This window comes from Scophthalmus maximus, chromosome 5, assembly GCF_022379125.1.
Source record: "Scophthalmus maximus strain ysfricsl-2021 chromosome 5, ASM2237912v1, whole genome shotgun sequence".
In the NCBI taxonomy this organism is placed as follows: domain Eukaryota; kingdom Metazoa; phylum Chordata; class Actinopteri; order Pleuronectiformes; family Scophthalmidae; genus Scophthalmus; species Scophthalmus maximus.
In genome coordinates, this window is record NC_061519.1 from 15,089,953 (window position 1) to 15,105,638 (window position 15,686).

General features: G+C 46.5%; 1 protein-coding gene across 2 annotated transcripts; it reads left to right on the forward strand.

The window, feature by feature from the left end:
- The first annotated feature begins 263 nt into the window (after positions 1-263).
- onecut3b (one cut homeobox 3b) lies at positions 264-15,465 on the forward strand. 2 transcript variants are annotated; one of them, XM_035634781.2, is made up of 2 exons: positions 264-1,344; positions 10,264-15,465. In XM_035634781.2, exons 1-2 carry the CDS (start codon positions 264-266, stop codon positions 10,617-10,619), a joined length of 1,437 nt encoding a protein of 478 aa, XP_035490674.1. In that variant the 3' UTR covers positions 10,620-15,465. The 2 variants fall into 2 exon arrangements, 1 of the variants encoding a protein (XP_035490674.1); XR_007030816.1 differs by lacking the exon at positions 264-1,344 and adding an exon at positions 9,054-9,603 and having other exon boundaries at positions 10,264-10,351.
- The last annotated feature ends 221 nt before the right edge of the window (positions 15,466-15,686 follow it).

Here is a 15,686-nt window from a genome sequence, read left to right on the forward strand (position 1 = left end):
ATGAAGCGCTGAGACGCCTCGGAGTCGTTCGGTTCCGTGCACCTGCGTCGGGACAAGAGAACCGATCTGCACCACACTGGATCGATCGGAGATTTGTAATCAATGGATCGGCGTTCAAATGTAATTTTATCGCTGCAGGAGGCTTAGAGGGTAAAGAGCGAGAGAGCGCGCGTCGCTGAGTGAGAGTAAGAGACGGGAGCAAGAGGGAGAGACAGGGGGAGAGGGTGGGGAGGGTGGGACAGGGGAAATATATCGTCTCGGCTATGGAGCTCACCATGGAGAACATTCACAGCGTCTCCGCGCACTCCCAGGCGGGGGACCTTATGAGCTCTCCGCACACGCGACCGTCTCCGTCCCCCTGCTCCACTCCACGGAATCTGGTCTCGCACGCCCACGGCGCACGGTCGGCGATGGTCACCGGCATGGCCTCGCTCCTGGAGGGCTCCGGCGGGGACTACCGGACTGACCCGTCTGCGCTCTCCGGCCACCTGCATCCGTCCATCAGCATGTGCGAGACCGGCATGAGCCTTAGCAACACGTACACCACCCTGACGCCCCTGCAGCATCTACCTCCGATATCCACCGTCTCGGATAAGTTCCACCACCCGCACTCACACCACCATGCTGCTGCTCACCAGCGACTCTCCGCCGGGAACGTCAGCGGCAGCTTCACGTTGATGCGGGAGGACCACCGGGGGCTCGCCTCCATGGGCAATCTGTACAGCCACTACCCCAAAGAAATGTCCGTGTCCGGGATGGGCCACGGCTCGCTCTCCCCTCTGTCGAGCGGCCTGGGCTCTTTGCACAACTCTCAGCAGCCGCTTTCAGCGTACGGCCCGAGCGCGCACCTCTCCACCGACGCCAAGATGATCTCCCCGGTGTCAGGGTTTGAGTCTCACGCCTCCATGCTGTCCCGAAGTGACCAAGAGCACCTGGCAAGGAGCTTAGGGGGTCACGGCCACGGCATGATCTCCAACCTGAACGGCATGCACCACCACCCGCACAGTCACCTCCACTCCCAGGCGAACGGCGCGGTGATGCTCGGGGACCGGGAGAGGCACGGCCACGGGGCCGGGCAGGGGGTCGCGGGGTCGAACATCCAGGCGGAGGAGATCAACACAAAGGAAGTGGCTCAGAGGATAACGGCCGAGTTAAAGCGGTACTCCATCCCGCAGGCCATATTCGCCCAGAGGATCCTGAGCCGGTCGCAGGGAACCCTCTCAGACCTGCTACGGAACCCCAAACCCTGGAGTAAGCTCAAGTCGGGCCGGGAGACCTTCAGGAGGATGTGGAAGTGGCTGCAGGAGCCCGAGTTTCAGCGGATGTCCGCTCTCCGGCTGGCCGGTAAGATAATGTGTTATTAATATTTCACATTACACCTATTCTGTCTGAAGTGACCGCCAGGACCCCTCCTACCGTTGTTTTTATTCGTGTAGAGCAGACTCACTAAACTCGCGCGGGCCTCAAAGATTCAGCACCACGGACAGTTCATCCGGAACAAAACCAAGCGCGCAGAGCCACAGCTGCTTCGTCACTGCAATGAACTCTCTCCCCTTTTACCAAAACCTGACACACACAGGCACAGACATTATCAATAACAAGAGAACACGTCTAATTGTTCTTCATTTAGATCTCTGGAAACCACTGATATGAATGATCGCTTTGGGCGTGCACACTTGACTTTACGCGGGCTGTTGTTGTCTGAAATTGTAGGTCTATATTTTTGATCGGCACATAGCAAATCACCATCGATTCACAATAAACCTCGAAATAGTTGTCCTCCTCCTCCTCCTCCCCCCCTCTCTTTCTTTCTCTCCGTCCGACCATTAACACACACGGCCGCGGTGGTTCCACCACTGGGCCAACCAGTTGCGCGGGAGAAGCGGGGTGACCCCAGGCTGCCTGATCAATACGCCAGTTCCCACTCTCCCTTTTAAATGTGGCACACGGATCAATACTCGTATCGCAGCTGAAAGACGCAATAACCGCACGGTCTCTCCGGCTTTTCATTTAGTACACTGGTGCAAAAGCACTAAATTTAGAAACGGTATGATAGCTCAAACTCATTACTAGTGTGAGCTTCCGTTTTTATTTGTTTACGCAGGACCTGCGCGTCTTCCACTGCGTCACCACACAAATCACAGTGTCAGTTTCACTGAATTAACCTGCAGGACGAAGTTATTATAAATATAGATTTAAAAAAACCATAAAAAACAATAGATTGTATTATTGTAAATCTAGGACCAATAGGATCCCTGGATCTATTTCAAGGCAACGTTAAGCCACATGAACAGTTGTGATGAAATATTGATTGGAGCTGGGATGGGAATTGGTAACAGGGACAAGAACATATAGAGAATGCAGACTTTTGGATGCTAAAAAACCCCCACCAAAGGTGATGAGATTAGTTGCAAATGTGCCCAATTATTACTTCAAGTATGTGGTGAAAAATGGTTTCATCAACTTAGAGAAATAAATGTCAAAACCTTGAGCTAATGTTTAAATATACAGTAAAATACACAATGGTCATACACTTGATCTCGTGTTTTCAGGGTGGTTAATGCAACATAGATAGATAGATAGAGAGATAGAGAGATAGATAGATAGAGAGATAGATAGATAGATAGATACGGATTAGTAGCTGAGGCTGTGAGTGTCATTAATAGTGTAGCTCTGTCCTTTCAGTGTTTGCCTGGCTTTGCACATAGGAGATCAATAAGGCTGTTTCCCCTTCCCAACCCCCTTCTCTCCCACTCCCTGGTGCTCTCCCTCTCTGTTTTTTTCTTTCTCTCTCTCTCTCTCCCTCTCTCTCTGCAGCATATGAAAATAATATCACGAATCTTTCACTGGTTAACCTGGCAACAGGCAGGCTGGTTGTTTGGATTCAACAAAACAAAACAAAACAAAAATATTGACTGGAGGAGAAGGAAAACATGTTTCATGAAGTCGAATGGTACACAAAGCCATTTTCCGTCCTGCCTCCTCTCTCAACACCAGCTCCGTCTTTTTTAATGCCCATCTAACTCGCTCGTGCCATGAAAGATTAATATCCGTCTGCCGTTTCTGAAGATTTCAAATGGGCCAAATTGGGATGTGCAAAACTTCAGTCGGCCTCCGCTTAAGTGCAAACGGAGAAAAGCACAACTGACATGTGGAAAGAGAGCCGGACGAGCAGGGAGATGCCATTGATTGAGCGAGGGCAGGCAGGTTTGGGCTCTGTGTGAACAGCCAGATAGAGCCAGGGTAGTGAAAGGATCAATACCGACCTTAATAATTGATAAGTATGAGGGAGACGGAGAGGGGAAGAAAGAGAGATGCACAGAGTGGCAATGTTAACGCGTGTAACAGCATCTCCTAGGTAAGCAAAGTCAGATCTGTGGTTAACGGTTGAGGACCACACACCGGCATCGCAGCCCTCAACTCCGCGGCCCAGGGTGTGTAAGTGGGTTTGAAGAACACGGTTTACACCCCAAACATCCTGGGAAATGTCACTAGCACAGATCTGACACCGGTGCGGAGGGCGTAGACTTCCAGAACACATCCGTGAAGCGAGAGGAAGAAAAGTAGATTTAAAAAAACCCATCAAACCGTCAAACCTGTCCCAAAGAGATTGTAATATTTCTAGTGAGGTTGACATGTAGACACCAACATGAGCGGAAGAGCGTCACACAGTAGACAAAGAGCGTCCGAGCGTCCCGTCGCCTGTCGAGTTGTAGTAATGACGCGCTCTGCTCATGTCAGCGAATCCTTAAGGCGATCCAAGGTTGTGATGTCATTTGATTTTTAAAGGTTGATATGCTTTATGGGGATTGTAATGTGCCTTTATGGAGGCATGCAAGTGTGTGTGCGCGTGCGTGTCTGTGTGAGTGCTTCCACATGCGCGCACACGTGTGTGTGTGTGTGTGTGTGTGTGTGTGAGTGCTTCCACATGCGCGCACACGTGTGTGTGTGTGTGTGTGTGTGTGTCTGTGTGAGTGCTTCCACATGCGCACACGTGTGTGTGTGTGTGACTGGGTTATAGAGTGTGTCTGCACTATACATTGTTCAGGCTTATCTGACTCGTTCTGAATCGGTATTGATTTCCTCTCTTCTGCTCTCCTCGGGTCTCTCATTCTCTCTCTCTCTCTCTCTCTTTCTCCCTCCCTCCCTGCCTCCCCCTTTCTGTCTCTCCTGGCTCTGTACCAGCATCAGCAAAGCAGATCCTTTGCCTTCCACCCCGACTTCATCGCTTCTCTGTGTTCATCTCTCTCCCTCTCTGTAACAGGCAGAGCTCATTTTGCACACAGCCACCGCACGGGCACACAGCATGCTGCGAAATATTTTGACACTCGGTAAATAAGAGCATGACCTATAAAAACCTTTACAACACACTCAGTGAACAAGCCCAGTAGAGTGTGGGTTCATCTGAACTGCAAAACCTCCTCCAGCCGAACATTTGAAATGACCTTTCATGTCATGAGCCTGATAAAATACATATTTGTGGCACTCAAAGCCCTCATTCTTATCACAGCATATGTTTCATGGATATGATTTGTGCACAGGATGCAGGGCTGCAACATGGAATATAAATGAATGAATTTCTTTTAATGAGGTTATGAGGTAGAAATGTATGAACCAGCTGCTCACAGATATTCAATGTTCCTCACATTTTGCCTTGAGGTGTAATCAAAAATCATTTTCGATAACACGTAAACATGCAGCAGAAATGTTGTTCATCTGGCTGCAACTCTCATTTTGGAGAACACGTTGTTTTTAAACCTTGGTGAATTAGCTTCATGACAGTTTGGTAAAAGGGCTTCCTGGGGCTGAACCAGCAGTAGTTGGTTGTTAAAGAGGGAAATACCAATAAAACATTTAGTTCAATGATCAAAGTAGAATTTTTAAACTTCAACTTCACTGTCCCCAATATAATATATCAAAAATAGTTTCAGCATTATTTAGGCTACAGCTCTATGTGTGAGACTGTTTGTGTTTCATTTATTAAAACAGAAACCAACTAAAACTTTGTTCATAAAAAAACATTCTCAAACTGACAATGGTCATTTTTATAAAACCATCATTTAAATTTAAAATCGCTGCTATTAAAATTGTTGTTGCTGTTTATAGTTTGTAGTTTCACATTTTATTTTAAACCTCCCCCCCCCCCCAGTATAGATTGAGACGTCTAATACAGGCCGCACATCTCTTAATATTCCAAACATTGTTCTTTGTTGGTGCTATTCTCTGCAAATGAAAGATCCCAAATAAAATATCTATTAAAAAAAGGAAAAAAAGACAAGAAATAAGAATCGCATGAAATGAAAAGATTAAATGGGACATCTTAGGGTTCAATAAAAACATTATATAAAAGCAAAAATCTAAAATATCGACTAAATCATTCAGACAATATGCCTCTTATATTTCCTTGTAAAATTAGAGTGTTACATGTTTCGGAATATGTTTTTTGATCACTGTTGCTACACTTCAACTGTTCCCTAATCTGCTCACCTTTTCTGTTCCGTTTGCATCTAGATCTTCGTTTAATTCTCTGAAATGCAACGACACGTGTTTGATAGGAGCGTGTTTCTCCCCGAGGTGAACATTCACATTAATTCTCGACTCTCTCTCGGGTAAACACAATCTCTACACGATTCACTCAGAATGAAAAAAAAGGGCATGAGAAACATCTGAAAGTAGCGCAAGCCAAGCAGACGTTTTATAGACTGCAAGTCTATATCTGACAGGCTGTAAAGCTGCCGATCACTGGTCTCAACAAGACGACACAGGCTTTACATCGACAATTAAACGAAAGCTTTCAAATAATCCAATCGCGATCAATGGAGGGTATTTTAAGGGTGAAGGGACGGTTTGGTTTCACCGCTGCCGCTGTGTGTTGTACGGGTGTGGGTGGTGGTGATGGGGGGGGGGGGGGGGGGGGGGGGGGGGGGGGGGGGGGGGGGGGGGGGGGGGGGGGGGGGGGGGGGGGGGGGGGGGGGGGGGGGGGGGGGGGGGGCATTCGAGCGTTTTAATTCCCAGCAATGAATAGGCCTATAATATGATCAATATAATCAATAACCGTACATCTGAGAGGTGTGATTGACGCCAAACTCTTTCTCGCCTGCAGTAGTCCGTCCAGGGCGGGAGAGGGCCCGTCTCACCGCACACAAGGTCCGATCTCATCCGTCCGTCCAGGCGTCGACTAGCAGCAGCACGGTGCGGTTAGTTCACCGTCTGCCCCTAACCCCCCCCCCCCCCCCCCCCCATTTACCCCCTTACACCCCCCCTCCACCACCACCTCATGTCTCATGCACACACACACATACACACACATGCACACACACGCACGTGGAATAGTCTCCTATTACCTAAGTGCTTTTTGTTTATATTTGTGTTTGTCTGCATTCTGAGGATCAGGGTCTCAGTAAAGCTGCCTTTTCACTTCACAACAGCTCAGGTTATGGATGTAGACCCATGAGTGTGATCACATCTACTAATGCATGTGACTTTGTCAACACACACACACACACACACACACACACACACACACACACACACAAGGTAGAATGTCTCCAGACCAAACCCATCTTCTGCTGTTGATGTGATTCAGGTTGTAAACACAGCTGTAATCAACTGGACATTTAAAGTCCTCCTCAAATTAAAGAATTTTTTTTTTTTGCAGAAAGATGGATTTGCAGGGTTCAAATTCATAAACTGAATGGGGACAGTTTCTCCCAATGAGTTTAAGATGATCACATATATCAAAACATGTGACATCACTGTTCTAGTTTTGGTCAGCATACACCTTGCACAAGTCTGATGACCTGGAAACAATGACAATGGACTTTTCAGTGCAGCAGGAGACACATTTCTAGTGGAAAAACAACATTTGCACATTCATCTTTATTTTTCAATTAGAAGGGAGCAATTGGTGTGATTGTGATAATTAGTTATTTGGTAATCAAACTAATATGAGGCGATACGTAACTTGTGATCTTTTGGAATTTCCTCAACGGGGATCAATAAAGGTACACCTTATCTCATCTTATTTTGACATGAATAGCAGCGACTTTTCTGCTTTGCTTTTTGTTGTAAATGCCCTGCAATCACAGGCGAAACCCCGCATCCACCTATACTGCATTTTCACATTATAAGTGCATAGTCGAAATCAATTAGCAGCCACATACGCGATAAAGCAGAGCTGCTCTTAAAAGAGCCACGAGTGCAACTTAACATGCTGCACAAACCAGTCGGTTCATCTTTGGATCCACAAGAGGTTGAGATTAAGCAAACTGGCAGTTGCCTGCATGGTACCTTTAGCATTGCTGACGCTGGGGCGTATGAAAGAGGCGACATGAGCAAGTGCCACTTGAGACTGCAGAGTGCTCACAAACTGTCTCTTTAGAAAAGCTCATTTGGTAATGAGGCACCTAAAGATAGCCCACGACCGCGTGGTCCGTGTCTCAAGAGGGGTGGCTTTAATGAGCAGCTCCCTCTTCTCCTTCCCTGTGGTCCTATTCATGGCTGGGGAAGGGGATGTCCACAGGGCCAGTGGAGTCTCATTTGATATGGACCTATTGATTATGTGCAATATGTATTGAGCATTCAGGCCCAGGCCTTGTGCTAACTCCTTGGATTCACTTGGGTTAGGATGGCGGACTTGTCGGTCCCCTCCGAGCTGCAGAGCTGCATTTGAGCTGATGGGAGGAGAACCAGAGTGGTGTTGGCATTGTAAAATGGCCGGTAGCACAAGTTGTTCGAAAACAGGCATTACATATTAAATTATCACTATATTAGCACTAGCATTCAGTCATTACATTAGGGAGTATTGAGTTTGGTTTGAGACAGCACTTAAAGAGCCGTGAGGAGATTCTGGCATGGCTGGGCCTGAACCAATTGAATAAACGTTCCATGAAATGGTTCTGAAGTGCAGATCAATCAATATAGGGGCTATCAATCTGAGGGCAAATTAAAACAATTGAGAAAAACAACAGGAGTTGAGGAAGTCGAGGAGGGATGGAGTGATGTGTCGGTGGAGGCTCTAACGTGGGGACAAACACATAACCTCCTTGTGCTGGGGGAAAAATGTCTCGTAATTATGCTTCGCTTGCAGTAACAAAGCATGAACAATGGCAATTCAAGCACATGCACGCTCACACACAGGCATGCATACGCATGTGCACATTTATATTGATCTCCCCCTCACAGTCAAATCTGTTTACTGCTGTTGTCTAAACCTGCTGTAAAGTCATCAATCATTTGCATACACCACCTTGCACAGGAGCTGCAGCTTTAGTCCCTCTCTCCCCTTCATCTCATCCCTCTCCTCCTCCTCCTCCTCCTCCACACACACACACACACACACACACAAGACGGGGGGAATCATTCCTCACTCTGTTTCTTTCTTTCATGCACGCCAGCAGACCATATGTCGTGCATGCGCATACCTTTAAAAACAAAAAAAATTGTATTTCTTTTTTTAACAAAAATGAAAATGCACAGTGTCATATAGCCTGCACAGTGTGAGAGACAATGTTTTGTCCTCCTCCGGATCTCTCAGACTGGATGACTGCCACACTTTTCCGCCACATCTCTTTTGTTCTTCCACAGATAAACAATTTCTGTCTGTCCGTCTGTCACGAAGCGCGCTCCTGAGCTATATTCCCCAACACGCGCGCGCGCACGCACACACACACACACACCTCGGCCTCGCGGATCGATGGGGATCGATCGGGTGGGGAAGGGAGCCCTGATTACTGGACCACGTGTTCGGGAGAAAACCGCGGAAAATCGATCATTGCAGCTTTTTAGGGCAGCAGAACAGAACAGACTCCCTCCAGTCTCCACAGCCAGAGCCGAGCCATCTGACGGTGCACCCAGGCACGGCGGAGCGCTTCTTTGTCAGCATTTCACATCACGCTCCTCCGGTTTCAACACAGAGCCACAGTGAAAACAATTTGTCCGCCACGGCCTCTTCTTTCCTGAGAGAGGTCTGTCATTAGAGGCAAATTAAACCGAATCGTCCGAGCAGAATATAATTCGACTCGTCATCCTTCCCCAACTTGTATGGTCCATTATCTGCCCCCACTTTATGCCACTTATGTCAATTTCCTGCGCCTTCTATAAATTTGTAGATTAATTTCTTATCCTCCAGGCAGCCACTGGCCTCACTTCATTTCACTGCACTTCTAGCGGTTTGAAACTTGCCTTGAATCCATCTGTCCATGTTATTGTCATCTTCCACTGCAGCTGCAATAGAGTCCGACATCTGGGCGTTGACGCTCAGCTGCTGGAAAAAATGATTTTGCAACCCACAAGCTATATCATGAATGTAAACAGGCACGGGCTTCGTGTTCGTGTTTAAAACAAAACATGTTCATTTGTTTGTTTGTTCTGCACAAAAATAAACCATCGAGTCTTACATCTCGGATGTTGGAGGGTCCTCGTACTCACCAGACAGGAAGAGGGTTTTATTTCCGCACCAGTTTGCAGCTGCAGGGGACGACAACATATAGTCGTCATTGAAAACTGACAAGCAAATAGAAGAAAGATTGACTGTCAAGCAAATTCAAGTTGATTTTAACACCAAGGTGCAAGAAAGGGGGGAGACCACGGCTGTGTGGAAAGGTAAGAAAACAGCAAATACAATAGTGGAAATGGCTGGAACCTGCAAAAACTACTAGAAGTCGGGTGGTACTCCGCGCGTAAAGACCGATTTAAGCGAGATTTCATAAACAAATATCTCTGTCTTTGACTCTCAGAATTTGAAAGTCAGAAAAAAATGTTTCAATTCAGATATTTTTTCTCTCACCAGTGTCGACTCGCTGACTTCTTGCTTCCCTTTCTGCCTTCCAACTTTCCCACTCTCTCTTCTGTTGGCAGCATTCTCTTCTCCTACTTGATGTTACTTTGATGTTACATTGCTCATTCTCATCGACAGTTTTGTGCATTACCACACAGTCATGTTGCAATTTACACTCGAACAATAACCTCAACACATTTTAATGAAATATTATAATTCCCATTCCAAATTCCCATTCCCATTCACACACACACACACACACACACACACACACACACACACACACACACACACACACACAATTCTTCCTGTTTACATTTCTTTGTTTTTGCTAATGAGGCCATGTGTTGCATCAGCTATTTGTTTCTTCCCTCCCATTTCTCAATTCTGGAAATTTACAGGAGCAATGCACATTTGAATGGCAATAAAAACTCTGCCCCGTCTCTTTCTTCTCCCTCCTGTCACTTCCCCATTTCTCTCTGCAGCATGTAAACGCAAGGAGGAGGACCGAGGGCGAGAGCGTAACCAGGTGCCAAAGAAGCAGCGACTGGTCTTCACCGACCTGCAGCGACGCACCTTGGTAGCCATCTTCAGAGAGAACCGCCGGCCCTCCAAAGAGATGCAGATCACCATCTCCCAGCAGCTGGGCCTGGAGCTCTCCACCGTCTCCAACTTCTTCATGAACTCACGCCGCCGCTCCACGGACCGCTGGGACACAGCAGAGGAGCACGGCCACGGGCTGCACGGCCACATGCACACTCCTCACGGAAACAGCAGCAGCAACAATGCCTCACAAATCCAACCTGGTACCTCCTCTGCCAACACGTTTTCCAAGGCCTGACGGTGGCAGGGCACATGTTGAACAGATGCATGGAGGTTGAAGGAGGGAGGGGGGGGGGGTGGTGTTTATCATTAAAGCGGTGGGCCCCTACTCTGATCCTGCTGAGCTCTAGGGTGTGTAGCCTCTCATCACTCATCTGATTCATCTGCTCAAAGTGCTGAGGACTTGTGCAGATGAATCAGATTCTCAAAGCTCCCTGTGTTTTCTATGAATCTGAATGCTACTCTTGGGGGCTGACATGCATTTCAAATCGTGACTCTTCAAACCAATGACCCAGTAGCTGTAGGGGAGTTTCCCTCACACGTGGCTCTTAATAAATAAATCCACCGTAAAACCAAAGAAAATTCATCGACACCAAACCATACCGTGGGTCCGCGTTTAAGCCTCGAAATGGGAGGAGGGGTTCGCCTGTTGTCTGGGATGTACACACACACACACACACACACACACACACACACACACACACCAAAGAATCACTCATGACAAGGAACCGATAGCTTTAAGACGGAGAACCTGGAACAGCCACACGGCGCTCTTCACAAATCAGCCAGAAATCAGAGAGCACGTGAGTCTGCGGGCCCGTGATCAACCACTCCTCATTTCAGCAACACACACGGTGGCTGATTGAGAGATGCGTCTGAGTGTCAATTATCAGTGAAATGCTCTCGGCAGGTCCTTTGGCCCTCTCAAGACATACCAACTCGCAGCTCCGCGTCACCGCTTGCGCGCCGCGTGTGCGTCGTGCGCGTGCAATGTGCGCATCCCGCCTGTGATCCAGGGGTGTAATTCCTCTGCAGTGATTCAATGGTCCATGTCAGAGTCACAGTGCCACCTGCTGTCAATTTACACGACCTCTGCACATGTTGAGAGCATGTTGCTTTAGTTATGACTCACGTCTCCAGCAGGCCTTCGACACACCATAGCCTGCAGTGTAAGATTTCTATAAGGACACAGGTGCCAATACTCTATATAAGCATAAGTGTAGCCCCGGAAACGCCGAACACACAGAGACAAAATGATAAAACGTGATAAATCCACACATCCTTTTATACATATTTTGAATGTTTGTTTCTTAAGACTTGTTGTATGGCTACATGGCCATAGCCGGTGTGGCCACATGAGAGGATATTTTCAGGTTAAGAGGAAAACAATCAAACCGGGGCTCAGTCCCCACTTTCAAAGGTGTCGTCCCTGAGCGTAGAGTTTAAAGGGAGGGTGGTGGTGATGATGGTGGGGGGGTCTGCTCTGTTCTAGTGGCCAAACACAGAGGTCAAATGTCACAATATAGGATCCTGAGTGCCAATGATGTTTGCCTCTTTATGATAATCAGAGAACAGGTGCAGCCTGCTCCTTCGCCAGGCGCCTCACTGCGTCTGGCCCGTGTCATTACAACCTTCGAACTGCGAGCACTATAGAGGCATGTAGCCTATTCCATACCTCAGAAAAGAAAAACATTGATGCGGTTGACGTGAAACACAACGAAAATGACTGTAAATAATCTTTAAGTTCATCTCTCTGTCCTATCTATTCTCTATTTATATACTCTCTTGCTAACCCCTCCTGTTGTGTGTTTTTTTTTCCCTTTTGTTTTCCCTCCTTACTATTGATGCGGGTAATATTAGTACCATAGACACATGGTTTCTCTCTCATGACTATTGTGCTATGTTGTGCTGAAACTATATGTGAAGAAGCACCTTGTTAAAAAAGATGTAAAAACGTAAAGATTGAAAAAAAAGGACGAAGAATCAACACGTCATAGACTGATCCTATGCACAGACAAAGGAAGTGACAAACTGTGCATATCTGTTAATACCTGTGTGATGGAATCGCTGGACTGTCTGGACATGAAGGACCTCTTTCTTGATCTCTGAACATTGACCTCCTTTGAACCGGACTGTCACATTCCTCTGCAGATGGTGTTTTTGGTTACCATGAGAACCGCCTCTTTTTTTGTGTGTGTGGGCAAAGCCACTTCTTGTGTAGCATCTTGTAGCGGGAGATAATCATATTAGAGAGGAGAAGCAGACCGAAGGAAGAAGGGTGCAGCAGGAGGAGGCACGGAGCACCAGAGGCCTGTCATCAGACTGGTAGGAAACAGCCAAGTGACATTCCTCCACAGGTCGGGCTCTGGTCGTCATGTAGTGCACTATAACAAATGGGAAAACCTTTGTTGGGGTTTAGTGCAGATGTTTGAAGTTCAGACCCAGAACCAGAGAGTTAGCTACAGAAACAGTTTGTGTGTGTGAGTGTGAGTGTGTGGCACAGAATAGAGTGGACTGTGTGACACAGCCATCAATACCAAAGATACTTCAAGCCTGCCGAGTTCACACTGGACTTGGGACGTGCACACAAGCAAACACCACACGTATGCAAACACACACATGCAGATTCGCCGACAGGTGCAGATATGCTTCTTCGTGCACATAAACACTTCAGCAGAGCAGCCGTGCTTGCATGGCAAACACACACACAGAGGTGTTTGTTATGTGGGAAGAGTTGAGTGCCTTTTTCCTTCAACCAGGGGTTGGACTGCTCTGAACACACACGTACACACACACACACACACACACACACACACACACACACGCTAACACACACACACACACACACACACACAATCACACACGGTGTTCAAAGTGAAGGGGGGCACACACTGGGTGAAGGGGGAGCAACACTGGAGGGGTCCTCATGACATTAAAAAGCCACTTTTGTTCTGAGAGCACTTTTTTTTCACGCAATGAGGGGGAAAAGATTGTTTACGACCACAAGATGTTGTGTGTGGTTTTACATGCTGGTAAGATGTCATCTCACTGAGTCCCCCTCCATGATACACACATGCACACACTCTCCCGCCAGAGATATTTTTGTGTAATTTATAATCGGAGTGTAGGTGTGTGTGTGTGTATCTGGCTGGTTTACAAATCCCTCTGATCCTGCTCGTTCATTGAGTCACATCTGTAGGCGTAACCTGTCTCAACAATCAACCAATTTCAGAAATTCTCTCATCTCATAAAAACACATGATGCCCACCGGTGACCCCCATCCATCCAAAAACCTCTTCGTTGGTCCCTCTGTCCAGGGTATCGTCGCAACGAGGCAGGCATGTGTAGACAATTCATCTCGATATACCTCAAATCTTTATTGTAAAGGTTATGTAGTGAAACAATAATGACAATGTTTAGCAATGAGAGTGACATTAAAGTCACGGCAAAATGATTGTTCTGTTTTGTATTTCTTAAAAGGAGAGTGTGAAGTGTAACCTGTTTTATGGTTTAACTTTTTTTTTTAGTTATTGTTTGTAGGTTTGCACGTTGTCCTTTTTGCGCTTAAGAGACTAAAGGAGGAGGAAGAAATGGGGAGGAAGAGTTTGGGTTATGAATGATCATACTATGTGACAAAGAAAATACAAAAAAGAAAATATGATGTGGTAACTGAGACAACTGTTAAATGAGACACCAAGGACACACTACGTTCTGATTTGGCTTTTTTTATTTGGCTTATTTTGTGTTTGAAATTTGTGTCTCCTATGTGTGTTAAAGTAATTCCCACATTAAAAAAAGAGATCCAACCAAAGCACCTCTGTTATTAGAGGTGTGACAAGCAATTCTTTTATGCATGGATACTATATAAGTGTATATAAACTGCAGGATGAACTATACCTCTACAGGTGAAGGAGAGGGGGAGAAACAGGGAACAAAACCCTGACTGGTTATGGTTTCCAAATGATCTTTACATTCTTTTTTAGCTCTGTCTTTTATGTGCTGTTTGTGCATTTGTATAAAAAAGTGTATTTGTACGTGTATCAGCTTCATCACTGTGTCTCTCTCCCCCTGTTGTAAACCCGCCCTTTGTGTGGAGACGGTCTCCACACTTCCATGTCTGTATCTGTACTTACCCCTTGTTTCATCATGTACGTGCGAGTGTGAGTTTGTGTGCCAGTTTCTCCGTTTTGTTCCCGTGTTTCAGCTCTAAACTGAATTCAATCGGCCCGGCTGTTTGTCTGCTTTAGGAGCCTAAACAAACAGACAGCCGGGCGGCTGAAATACGGTTTCTTCCAGTGCATCAAAATGGCATCATTTGCTTTTTTCCTTCAAACAGACCTCAGAGCTCTGGAAGCCCCCAGTGTCGATGTTCTCTTCCTCTTCCCCTTACCAATCAATCAATCAGTACCAAGTGTCTTTGTGATGGTAGAAGACAATCAATTTCAAATAGAGCTGAGAGAAAAAAAAAGAAGGAGGGAGAGAGAAAGAGCGATAGAGGAGGGCAGAACCTGACTGGACAGGAGAGATGGAAAGAAAGGACGAAGGATTGCTCTCAGAGAGATCGGTGTGTGTGTGTGTGTGTGTGTGTGTGTGTGTGTGTGTGTACATGTGTGGTCACCTTTGACCTCTGCAGAGTGACCTTTACAGTGGGGGCCAATGCACCCAGGACCCCCCCCTGCCTACGAGGGAGGTGGTGGTGGGGGATCTGACTTGTTAAGCCGACGTCTAATCGAAGATGTTGATCAAATGCCTGCACACACACAACACAACACAACACAACACAACACAACACAACGCAACACAACACAACACACACACACAGACACACAGACACACAGACACACACACGCACGCAGAGATAGAGCCTTTCTTCTGATGTTCATCTCCCAGAGATACAGTGAATCTGTCAGCTCTGCCTTCAGCCTGTGGAGGTTGAATCAAGTAATGGAACAATTAATACACCAAGTGAAAACCAGTATGGGTAAATTGTGTGTTTTGGCTAAAACAAATAAAAAAACAAGCAATTGGCTTTATGGCGTTTCCTTTTCTGTGTGATGGTTTCTTACTGTGGTTCTCTGTTGCCATCTGGTGGTGTACAACAGTACATTATTACTAATATCACTATAGGTGAGCTTTTTTTGAGACATATTCTCTCATTTGTCATGGTTTTGTCTACATTCATTAGCTCAAATTAAAGCTACAGCTTGAATGTATGAAACCCCCCAAAATCTAATTTTGACCAGAAACAAACAAACAGAAAGTGCCTTAATGTATTTCATCCTATGGATTTCATATTTTTCTTACT